The sequence below is a fragment of the Mustelus asterias genome, unplaced genomic scaffold (genome assembly GCF_964213995.1).
Source record: "Mustelus asterias unplaced genomic scaffold, sMusAst1.hap1.1 HAP1_SCAFFOLD_63, whole genome shotgun sequence".
NCBI classification, from domain to species: domain Eukaryota; kingdom Metazoa; phylum Chordata; class Chondrichthyes; order Carcharhiniformes; family Triakidae; genus Mustelus; species Mustelus asterias.
In genome coordinates this window covers 858418-870993 of record NW_027590128.1, presented here as the reverse complement: position 1 = coordinate 870993, position 12576 = coordinate 858418, and the positions used below count along the sequence as shown (strand labels likewise).

Here is a 12576-nt window from a genome sequence, read left to right as displayed (position 1 = left end):
AGCTTGGGAGGCAGGAAACGATGAAATCCTATACTACATGCAGAAGACCAGTGGTGGTGATGACCAATCTGAGGATAAGGCAGTTGCTCCAACACCTCATCAAGAAGTTCCAATCCAAAGTACACATGAAATGGGGATGCCTGTTTCTGGAAATCCTCCACCTGATGCACCACCCACCACCAGAGTTTCAACCGGCCAGGAAAAGCGCAAGCTGTTGGCTCAAACACCATCCATCGAGAGCATTCCAAAAAGGTTTGGTTCTGCCTTTCAATTATCCTAATGAACAATGTTTGCATCTTCATAGCTGCTGACAGATAAAGTTGATAAAATACACATTCAGTTGCCTACAACAGTTAATAAACATTTGCAATACTAAAACAAAACAGGTTTCTCATCAGTGTGACTGCGCTGGTGTTTCCGCAGGTTGGCTAACCGAGTGAATCCTTTCTCACACTCTGGGCAGGTGAATGGCTTCTCCCCAGTGTGAACTCGCTCATGTGCCAGCAGGTTCGATGAGTGAGTGAATCCCATCCTGCAGTCAGAGCAGAGGAACGGCCTCTCTCCGGTATGAACTCTCCGGTGGTTCAGCAGGTTGTATGAATGAGTGAATCGCTTTCCACAGTCAGAGCAAATGAATGGCCTCTCCCCGGTGTGAATTCGCTGATGAGTCACCAGACTGGATAACTGAGTGAATCCCTTCCCACACACGGGACAGGTGAACTGTCGCTCCCCAGTGTGATTTCGCCCATGAGCTTTCAGTTCAAATGAGTAACTGAATCCCTTCCCACAGTCCCCACACTTATAGGGTCTTTCTCCAGAGTGAACGTGCTTGTGTTTCAACAGGCCAGATGATCGGCTGTAGCCTTGTCCACACTCAGAGCACGTGTACGGTTTCTCCCCACTCTTAACAGTGCTTTTACCTTCCATGTTCAAATTTTGATGATACTGAAGTTCTGATGAATTGGGTGACTCTCAGATCCTGATGTGATGTTCAAATTTCCCAACTGCAAATCCTCCACTTCCAATACCCTGTGAAATTGACTTAAAACAGAAAAAAAGGGAGTGAGAGAGAACCCACTAAATACAAAGGCAAAGTGTGAAATTGAGCTGAATGAATCAGGTAATTTGTGGAGCTGGCACTAGGAAAAGATGACCATGAAAAGTGCTGGATTGTCATGAAAACCCAACTAGTGTTCTTCAGGCGAGGAAACCTGCCCATACAGTCTGGGTCTACACCAGGTCTGAACCAACACAAGACTCTGGGATCAATGAGGGGAGCAAGGAAGAGAAAGATAGTGAGGTGGGAATGGGAAGTATTGAAGGAGAGGATTTTATATATCTCCAACCCGACCCGAGCTTTGATGGAACATCCAAACCTTTAGTTCAGCCACCTAAAAGGTCCAGAGCAGCGTGTGTGTGTGAACATGAACACCTCCAATTCCCCTCCAAGTAACACACCATCCTCTCATGTATGACATCCAGTGCTCGTTGAGCAGAAATGTCCTCCAATTCAATACTGGGAAGAGGAAAGCCACTGTCTTCAGTGCTTGCAACAAAATCCACTCCCCACCTACTCTCTCTGCTGTAACTCTTTGAGGCTGAACCAGACAGTTCATAATCTGGTTGTCAAATTTTATCCCAAGCTGAGGCTCTGATTATATATCACTAAGATTAATATATTAACACCTACAACAAAGATGGAGCTATTTTGCAATTCAGCAGAAACAGACCCAAATGAATATGGTTCAGTCTGAATATGATCACAGCAAAATCCAATCACTGCAGTTAGTTGGAATTTGTTGGTGTTTTCACAGTCTGGATGAGGTAATGTATCCCTTCCCACAATAGGAACAGGTGAACCACCTCTCCCCCGTGTGACTGCATCGATGAGTTTCCAACTTGGATGAATCTTTGAGTCCCTTCCCCCAGTCCCCACATTCCCATGCCATCTCCCTGTTGGGACGATAATTATGTTCTGGAAGGCCAGATGATTGGTTGAAATCTTAACCACACACGGTGTTCTTCCCTTCTATATTAAAAATACAATGGTATTCAGACTACAGTAAATTGGCCAACTCCATGATATTCTCCTGTGATATTTGGTTTCAAATCCTCCCTTCTAAAATCCTGTGCTTTCTTTTGGACAAGTTGTCTCATTCTGAACAATGGGGAACAAGCTCCTCCCACTCATTGACAACATTGCCCCCTACAAAGATGGCGGCAGCGTCAGACGCACATGCGCAGATCTTTGTTATTAACATTCCCACCTACAAAATGGCGGCAGTCAGCTCACTCCCAACGCTTCACGTTACGGCTCCATTTGGAACAAACCGGGGGGACCGAGACGTTGTTTTGCAAGGTTTGGATTTGAATAACATGTTTACGAAGCCTTTCCACCCACCTGCCAGATTCACCGCTCTCTGCGCACCGCCTTTTACTTCCAATTGATCTCGGATCCGAGTAAAAACCATCCGCCCATCCCCATGACCCGCACTGCGCATGCTGAAAATCCCGCCCCTCATTCACTCCGATTGGTTGGAGGACCAGCCGCTCCTGCTCGGTCCTCCAGCTCCGCCCCCTCTTCCTATTGGTCCGAAGCTTCCGTCAATCATTCTCTGGGCATTGTGACATTGAGCATGCGCAGTGCAGCTCATGTCCAGGGACAGACGCTTGTTTGTCTCATCTTCAGGCGGATAAGCGGAGGCAGCGTTCGGTGGGGGTGGGGAGGTGACATACACACACCCAGGGGAAGCTTCAACATTCAGGACAAACCCCATTCATCAGGACCTGAATATTATCAGCCTTTGAGTTTAAGTGTTGAGTTCCAGCTCATTACACTTACTGTATAAAAAAAACTTCATTTCCCCTTCTGTCTCTTCCCAAAATCTTAATTCTGTGTCCCTTTTGTAAGATAAATACACACATGAGGGAGAAAGGAATAGAAGGATATGCTGATGGGGCAGATGAAGAGTGGTAAGTGGAGGCTCACGTGGAGTATAAATACTGACACACACTGATTGAGCCGACTGGCCCGGCCCTGTGCTGTACTCAATGGCACAGAGACAAATGCATTTACTTTAGTTCCAAGCAGTAGGAGATGCAGAATCTATCAAATAAATTCAGCTCAGAATTAAGGGTAATGTTGTTGTGATCTAAGTTAAAAGGGTATGGAGCAGCCACAGCATCTCGGCTACAATGAACATTCATCTTCTGAAAGTCCTTGTGTGGCCGGTGACAATGTGTGTCTGTGAAAGCTGGACTGTCAATAAGAGTGATGAGCCGCCATTAAAAGTGTTTGAAATGAAAGGACTCAGACGGATATTGCCACGAACGGCAAAGTGGATGAATGAGTGCTGGAGAAAGCTGGTGTTCACAGGAACTTGTCTGAGGCTCTCACATCCAGGAAGCTCACCTATTTTGGACATGTGTTGTGAATAGGGAGGGAGTGTTTGGAAAAAGAGGCAACGTGAGACAAATCACCTGGAAAATGTGCACAAGGAAGGCCCGAGATGGATGGATAATATCAGAATGTGGACCGGCCTCTCGATGGGACAGGCAGTGAGAGCAGCTGAGAAATCAGTGGAGAAAGACTGTTCAGAGCGCGGCCAACCCTCAGAACGAGGACGGATAAAAGACAAGATACCTGTAGCGGTAAGAAAAAGACTATTTACTATCCAGTATAAAGTTAATATACTACATCTGCTTTTGTGGATCATTTCAGTGGAAATGTGCCCTCGCTCAAAGGGAATCAGCCACTGGAATGAAAATTGAGAGACCAGCCAGTCCAGCAGCAAGAAACCCTCTGACCCTCCCACTTCACCAACAGTCAGAATAAAAATGGTTCAGTCCCGGATGTGATTAACAGCAGCAATAACAGCAAATCCAACCATTGTAATCATTTGTGAACTCCCTGATGTCTCAGCAGGCTGGTTGACTGGGTGAATCCCTTCCCACAGTCAGAACAGATGAACGGCTTTTCCCCAGTGTGAACTCGCTGGTGTTTCAGCAGGTGGGATGATCGAGTGAATCCTGTCCCACACACAGAACAGGTGAATGGCCTCTCTCCGGTGTGAACTCGACGGTGTCTCAACAGATGGGATGACCGAGCGAATCCCTGCCCACAGGTCGAACAGGTGAATGGCTTCTCCCCAGTGTGAACTCGCTGGTGTGTCAGAAGGCTGGATAACTGACTAAATCGCTTCCCACATGCAGAGCAGATGAAGGGTTTCTCCCCAGTGTGAACTCGCCGGTGTCTCAGGAGGCTTGATGAATTAATGAATCCCTTCCCACAGTCGGAGCAGCTGAATGGACTCTCCCCGTTATGAACTCGCTGGTGTGCCAGCAGGGTGGATGAATTTCTGCATCCTTTCCCACACATGGAGCAGGTGAAGGGACTCTCCCCAGAATGAACTCGCTGGTGTGTCAGCAAGTTTGATGAATTAGCAAATCCCTTCCCACACTGGAAGCAAGTGAACGGTCTCTCCCTGGTGTGACTGCGCCTGTGAATTTCCAGATGAGATGGGGAAGTGAATCTCTTCTCACAATCTGCACATTTCCACGGTTTCCCCATGGTATGGCTGTCTGTGTCTCGGTGCTTTTGTAGTCACACTGATGGTAACTGGGCGATGGCTCCCTGCGTCCAAATGAATTGAGTGACACTGTCAGATCTTGATGTGAAGTTTAGTTTGAGATTTCTTGTGGCAAATCCTCTCCTTTTAATATCCTGTAAAAGGAGTTTACAAATGTCATCACAGTCAGTACAGCTCAGAAACTCAGAACAGACAATTCTAGTTGCTGTGAAACATTCTTTCCTCTCTCATTCCCCAAAACCTGTAAGTAACTACCCCTTGCTCCATTCCCCCCACCTCCCCTGCAACACACACTCTCCCTCTATTCTCACTCTGCTGTATCTAATATTCACCCTCCCAATTCTCCTCAAGGTGCTAATCCATGTTGACACTCACCATTTCTTGTTTTCGACCAAGCAACAAGATCCTATGAAACAGGAGAAGGAGTAGGACATTCAGCCCACCAAGTCTGCTGTTCAATTTCATAAGATCCTGGCTAATCTGATTGTGATTTTGGCTTCATTTTCTTCCTGTCACCCATAACCCTTGACCCTATATTTAATGATGCACCTCCATTGCTCTCGAGGGAAGAGAACTGCAAAGATTAATGACCCATTAATTGACAGACCAGATGATTGACTGAAGCCTTGGCCACACACAGAAACGTGTCCAAATGGCCTCCTGCACTGTCGGCATTCTATGATTCTAAGATAAAGCTGCTAAACCAGCAGCATAACTAAAATACAGCCATTATTAGAGGCAGAGGAAGTTAGACAATGACTGAGAGGTGATCAGGGAGGGCAGAGGTGAAGCAGAGCAATGAATGGACATGGATTCAGATCCACAGTAAAGGAGTCAGACCAGCCCAAGAGATGTGGAACCAGAGCACAGATAACAGAGCACATCATTTAAAACTCTAAATTGTGGGTGAATGGTCACAAACACTCACCTCTGAAACAATTTAACTGATTTTAATATTAAAATCTCCTGCTGGAGCCTGCAGCTGGAAAGATATCAGAAGCATTGGCATCAGAGAAAAATCTCCCAGTTGAGGAAATCCCTGGGGAGTGGGGGTGATGTCACTGTGCAATTGTAAGTATGTGATGAGATCACAGACAGGAACACAGAATACCTGGGTCTGTGCAAACCAGTGATCACCACACATTATGGAGGATGTGAGGCTCCTTGACAGGGTGCAGAGGAGATTTATCAAAATGGTTCCAGGGATGAGGAATTATAGTTACAATGTTAGGCTGGATAACTTGGGGTTGTTCTCCTTGGAGCAAAGTAGATTGATAGAGGTGTACAAGGGTACATGGAGATGTCAAAGTTTACATGCTCTGTTTACACGTGTACAAGCTCTGTCTATGGGTCATCCAGTCTCAAAACATTGGTTCTATTCTCTCTCCACAGATGCTGTCAGATCTGCTGAGATTTTCCAGCATTTACTGTTTTTATTTCCCTTTCTTTTCTCCTTCTCTGTCACCGTTCTGCCTCATCAATAAGACATTGGGACTCAGAGGGTTGATACAGTTTGATGGACAAGTTGTCTCCATTCTGAACAATGGGGAACAAGCTCCTCCCAATGATAGACAATATTGCCCTCTACAAACATGGCGGCCGCACATGCGCACTGCTGTATATTGCCCCCAATAAAGATGGCGAACGTTAACCCGGGACGAACATGAGGAGCTGCAGCCCTGCTCGGTACAAACTGGGTCCGGGAAGCTCTCTTCCGCGGTTTGCGGCTTACACAACATGCTTACGCAGCGTTTCCACCAACCTGGACGATCCATTGCTCTCTCCGTACCGCCAATCACCTCTAACAGATTTCCGAGCCCAAAACAAAAGCCGCTTTCCATTGCCATTACTCACACTGCGCATGCTCGAGTCAAAGCTGGCCCCGCCCCTCATTCGCTCCTATTGGTTCGATGACCGACCGCTCCAGGTCGGTCCTCCAGCACTGCCCCCTCTTCCCATTGGTCCACGCTGCCGTCAATCAGCCGGGCATTGTGACGGTGACTTGCTGCTTGTCCAATAATCACAGTGACAGAATCTCAGTGTAACAATGACACACACAGGCTCCAATACAATCAGAGTGGGGATGGAGCACAGAGACAACACAGCAAAGCACTGACTTACTCTGAGTGTAACAATGACACACACAGACTCCAATACAATCAGAGTGGGGATGGAGCACAGAGACAACACAGCAAAGCACTGACTTACTCTGAGTGTAACAATGACACACACAGACTCCAATACAATCAGAGTGGGGATGGAGCACAGAGACAACACAGCAAAGCACTGACTTACTCTGAGTGTAACAATGACACACACAGGCTCCAATACAATCAGAGTGGGGATGGAGCACAGAGACAACACAGCAAACACTGACTTACTCTGAGTGTAACAATGACACACACAGACTCCAATACAATCAGAGTGGGGATGGAGCACAGAGACAACACAGCAAAGCACTGACTTACTCTGAGTGTAACAATGACACACACAGACTCCAATACAATCAGAGTGGGGATGGAGCACAGAGACAACACAGCAAAGCACTGACTTACTCTGAGTGTAACAATGACACACACAGGCTCCAATACAATCAGAGTGGGGATGGAGCACAGAGACAACACAGCAAACACTGACTTACTCTGAGTGTAACAAATACAATGTTTGTTCAAATAATAAGAGTCACGTTGCAGTATGTTAGTGAACACAGCATTGGATCCAATGTAATGGTAATACAGTCAGTATCTCGTGCACCATAACCAAAGTTTAGGTTTCATTTGATAGTGTGAGTGAGTCATGGTCCATTGATATAATGTGTTTAGATTCCAGTGTGTGTTACTCTGCCACTGTCATTATCAGACAATAACCTGTCTGTTATTCCAATTCTGCTGTATTTTACAACTGCAGCTCCTGGGGCTGATTGGAGTCTGGTATAATAATCACAAAGGTCGGTTTCAGTGTCTCTGAGGTCATTTTAACTGCAGATAATCTGACATTAAGGGAGACAAGAGGCCCAACAAAAATTTGATTATAATAGGAGGACAAAGTGTAAGGGAACAATGATATTTTAGGGTGTCTGTGTTATGGTGAGTGTCACTGGGAGGTGAGTGATAAAATACAAGTGGAAACATCATGACAGAGACACATGTGACTGACTCGGCCTGACTGAGAGCTGTTATACTCAAGGGGAGAATAATGAGGACATGGGGAACTCCAGGGATTCCTGATATCTGAGGGGAATCTGTTAGAGGAACTGAAAATAATCAGTTCCTTCTCATGGTTATCTCCAGTTCGCAAGTTACAGAGACACACAGGAAAGAGATCTGACAGCTCATCAAACCCAATGTTTAAATCTTCTGTTTGAGACACATTATGACCGAAAAGATCAAATATTAAAACCTTCGGAGAGAAACATTCAGAATGTCACAAAGATGAGTGAACTGTCCAATTAATCCCATTCACCATAACTCTGCCAATTTACCTTCTGCAAGTATTTATCCAATTCCCTTTGAAAGTTACTACTAAACCTGCTTCGAGCACCTGTCAGTTTGTGCATTCCAGATCATATCAAGTTATTGTGTAAAACATTCTCCTTATCACCCCCTCCAGTTCTGTTGTCAATTAAGTTAAATCTCTGTGTCCTCTGCTTACAGACCCTCCTGCACCGGGGAAATAGATTCTCTCCATCGACAAACCCTCGTGCTCCTGGGAGATCATTTCTCTCCATTGACACTATCATAAATCATTTGTCATTTTAAACACCTCTCCCCATTACATTCCCTGATCTAAGGTGGATAACCCATGTTTTTCCTGCCCTGAAGAATTATATGGACTCAAAATGTTAACTGTTTCTCTTTGAACAGATGCCGCCGGATCTGCTGGGTTTTTCTGCTTCTCTCCCTGTTTTTCCTTCGAAAATCAATCAGAAACTCTTCATGATTTTGAACAGCTCGATTAAATAGGAACACACAAAGCCTGAGAGAGATACAGCGGAAGGGAGAGACAGAAAGACAGAGAAAAATTGAGAAAGATTTAAAAAGCAGAAAGATGAGGTGGTCAAAGATAAAAGCTGAGAATCAGAGGAAACAAGCAATACAGAGAGAATGATCTGGAATATAAAGGAGCAGGCTATCAGTTCCCAGCTATGGGGAGCAGAGGGAACTCAGTAACTGATCCACAGACACAGCTGGTTATATCTGCGAATGGAAACTCTGAACAGAAATAACTGGCTCATTTGTAAATGTCACCACAATGTGACCTGTGAGACTCTGCCCTGACTCTGTGGACAGATATCGGTCACATTGACAGATGTTCTCACCAGATTGTGGTTCCTGGATTTATTTTCTGCTCAGAAGTGAGATGTGAGGTTTGGAACCGGCAGCAGAGAAACAGGAAGTTGTGATACCTGAGAATGAAACAGCCGGCGTCAGTTTGATGTTATCACCATGAACAGTCTTCCTGTCTGTGAGGGTGAACTCACTCTGACAGCATCAAGAACAACCACACAGATTGCTGCCGCTCTCAGCATTACATTCACCTCCATTCCCATTTTAAACAATAAAGGAGATTATTTGGACTTTTAACACATTCACTGAATTGGGAGATGGACTGAGGGTCATCACTGGGAGAAATGAGGAGGAATTAGAGAACAAATGAGTTTTCCCAAAGAGGGTTATTAGAAAAGAGGAGATTTAAAGTGAGTCAGGGCCTGTCAGAGGAAGTGGGAGAGAGAAACAGAGAGGATTGAATCTCCATCAATTAGATGTTTTCTCAGACAGCGAAGAGAGATGAAGTGTGTTTGTGCTTTTTGAGAGAGAGGTAATGAGAGAGAGAAAACAATGAATAAGTTTAAGCAGATCTGAAATAGGAAGGTTAAATGAGTGAGTGTTTGAAAGAAAGATAGAGAGACATTAAGTGATGAAGACAGTTTCTGAGAGGAGAGAGGTGAAGTGAATGTGAGAGAGGAGCGAGGTTAGAGTGTAAGAGAGGTGGAAGGTAAGGTAAGTGTGAGTGAATGCCTGGAGAGAAAGAGAGATGTTCAGTGAGTGTGAGAGAGATGAGAGATGTTAAGTGATTGAGTTTCTGAGGGAGAGGAGATGCTAAGTGAGTGAATGTCTGAAAGAGAGGAGAGCAGGTTCACACCCAGGGATCACTGAGAATGATCAAAATAAGGAGGTCACCCAGAAAACTACCAACAGGAAACTTCAGCTGAACACATCACTCATTCTTAAATGATCAGTCAGGACTCTGATGCTGCTCAGCTTCTCTCTGTTCTGTTTATAATGGTTAAAGGCTGATAGGAGTGAGGTTTATTTAAAAGGATAGTGTATGGGAAGCACACATCAACAAAACTGAGAATTCTTGGACACACACTGCAGCTCCTTCTCTATCTGGGAATCAAATTGTTGTCTAATTGTCCCAGCAGTTAACAGGCTCCTTTGAACGTCTCCAGCTGCTACTTTAATGCAGACTTCAACCAATTTATTTGAAGCCAGTTTCTGTTCAATAAACCAGGACTGACACACACACATTAAAATATTTTAGACTTTTTTTCATTCTAAGTCTGGAAACCTAAACCTGCCGTTTCACTCTCAGTCAGGAATAGATCCCAGTTTTACACCAATCTTTGACAGCACGTTTCCAGCATTCACCGTTGTTCTTGCTGACTCTGAACACAGTTGTAAAGGAGCTTCTGTTCCATGTCTGGGAGCTCTGAACCATGGAAAAGAACGACTGGGAAACATTTCTTACACACCTCAGGATTCACCCACACGGGGACTTTGCTGTCAGTGAAAAGTGACGAAAAAGACCAAAGTGCTGTTTGTCCCTCTCAGCGTGACCCTGAAGGACTGGGTCAAGAATGAAGTTCTGTTCCTACTGTGTGACCCTCCCTCAGATTGCCCTTTCTGAGCTCCAGCCTGGTGATGTTAAACACTCAAATGGAAAAGACAAAAATCTACAACAATGATTCAATCAAATGTCTATTTCACATTTATTCAGAATATCAAATCTCAACAGAAGAAAAAAGTCAGAATGAAGATGATTCAGTCCTGGATATGATTAACAGCATCAATAAGTGTAGAATCCAAACCTTGCAGTCCCTTGTGAACTCGCCGGTGTGTTAGCAGGTGGGATGACTGAATAAATCCCTTTCCACAGACATTACAGGTGAACGGCCTCTCCCCAGTGTGAACTCGCTGGTGTTTCAGAAGATAAGATAAATGAGAAAATCCCTTCCCACAGACAGAGCAGGTAAATGGCCTCTCCGCACTGTGAACTCGCTGATGTGTCAGCAGGTTGGATGACTGACTGAATCCCTTCCCACACGTGGAGCAGGTGAACGGCCTCTCCCCAGTGTGAACTCGCTGGTGATTCAATAGGTTGGATGAACGAGTGAATCCCTTCCCACACACGGAGCAAGTGAATGGCCTCTCCTCACTGTGAACCTGCTGGTGTGTCAGAAGGTTGTATGAACGGGTGAATCCCTTCCCACATTCAGAGCAGGTGAACGGTCGATCCCCTGTGTGGAGTTGCTGGTGTATCAGAAGGTTGGATGAATTAATGAATCCCTTCCCACAGTCTGAGCAGGTGAAGGGCCTCTCCCCAGTGTGAATTCTCTGGTGGTTCAATAGGGCAGATGGACGGCTGAATCCCTTCCCACACACACAGCAGGTGAATGGCCTCTCCCCAGTGTGAGCATATTGGTGCGTCAGCAGATCTTTTTTATTTTTAAAGCTCTTCTCACAGTGGGAACAATTAAAAAGTTTGTTATCAGAGTGAACAAGTTGATGTGTCTGCAAGTGAGATGACTGAATGAATCCTTTCCCACACACAGAGCAGGTGAACGGTCTCTCCCCAGTGTGAATACGTTGGTGCGTCAGCAGATCTTTTTTGCATTTAAAACTCTTCTCACAGTCAGAACATGTAAACATTCTCTCATCAGTGTGAACAAGTTGGTGTGTCACAATGTGGGATGAGCGAGTGAATCCCTTCCCACACACAGGGCAGGTGAACGGCCTCTCCCCAGTGTGAACCCGTCGGTGAGTCTGAAGGTTGTATGAATGGGTGAATCCCTTCCCACAAACAGAGCAGGTGAACGGTCTCTCCCCAGTGTGACTGCGCCGATGAACTTCCAGTTGTGATGGGAAACCGAATCCCTTCCCGCACTCCACACATTTCCACGGTTTCTCCATGGGGCTGGTGTCCTTGTGTTTCTCCAGGTTGGATGATCAGTTCAAGCCTCATCCACACACACAACATACACGTAGTTTCACCCTGCTGTGAACTGTGATGTTTTTTCAGGCTGTGTAACTGGTTAAAGCTCTTTCCACATTCAGTTCACTGGAACACTCTCACTCGGGTGTGTTTGTCTCGATGCTTTTCCGGTCATACTGATGTTTAATTTCTTTGACCACAGGCAGAACAGACAAATATTTCTCTTTCTATATTCAAAGACCAATGATATTCAGCTCCGAAGGAACTGAATGACTTTGTCAGATGTGATGTCCGGTTTGAGCTTTCCGACTGCCATTCTTTCACTTCCAATATCCTGTAAAAACAGTTTAGAAAAGTCATCACTGTCAGAACACGATACAAACTCTGAACAGACAATTCTAGTTTCTCTGGAACATTTTTTCCTTTCTTGTTCCCCCAAATCAGTAAATCCCCATCCCACACACTCTCCCTCCTCCCTGGGCTGAAATCCAAACCCATCTCACCATTTCTTTCCTCCACTCCCAGTTTTCTCCCTCCCTCTCCTCTGTCTGGGTTCAGTTCTCCAGCTGCTGTCTGTAGACTGACAATAAAACCAATGGGTCTTACTGGGGGTGTTGGGGCCTCCAGCGGGTGTTTGTGAATCCTCCCCGCCCACCTCCCAGGGTTTCCTTCCTTCCCAGAGATCAGAGTCCTCATTGATTTGAGGCCAAAGTGTAACCTCTTATTTATTGTCCCCCTCCCCCATCCTCTGATGTGAACCATCCTCCAGTGG

General features: G+C 45.5%; 3 protein-coding genes across 3 annotated transcripts in view; all 3 read right to left on the bottom strand.

The window, feature by feature from the left end:
- LOC144483360 (uncharacterized) overlaps positions 1-12576 on the bottom strand; it is a 461390-nt gene that overhangs the window by 234910 nt on the left and 213904 nt on the right. The gene's annotated exons all lie outside the window — the stretch shown is intronic.
- Positions 1-12576, bottom strand: part of LOC144483355 (uncharacterized) — an 87624-nt gene that overhangs the window by 34210 nt on the left and 40838 nt on the right. The window contains exons 5-7 of the mRNA XM_078202072.1: positions 11372-11635; positions 10751-11206; positions 4059-4459 (exon numbers count right to left, since the gene is read on the bottom strand). Coding sequence (XP_078058198.1) covers positions 4059-4459; positions 10751-11206; positions 11372-11635 — 1121 coding nt within the window. The remainder of the gene's footprint in view (positions 1-4058; positions 4460-10750; positions 11207-11371; positions 11636-12576) is intronic.
- On the bottom strand, positions 307-2512 carry LOC144483385 (uncharacterized). Its single transcript, XM_078202106.1, has 2 exons — positions 2402-2512; positions 307-1029 (listed from the first exon to the last, which is right to left on the bottom strand). The coding sequence occupies exon 2, from the start codon at positions 925-927 to the stop codon at positions 373-375; it is 555 nt and encodes a 184-aa protein (XP_078058232.1). The 5' UTR covers positions 928-1029; positions 2402-2512; the 3' UTR covers positions 307-372.

Coding starts and splice junctions, on each gene's coding strand:
- LOC144483385 (XM_078202106.1), bottom strand. CDS start 927: ATGGAAGGTAAAAGCACTGTTAAGAGTGGGGAGAAACCGTACACGTGC.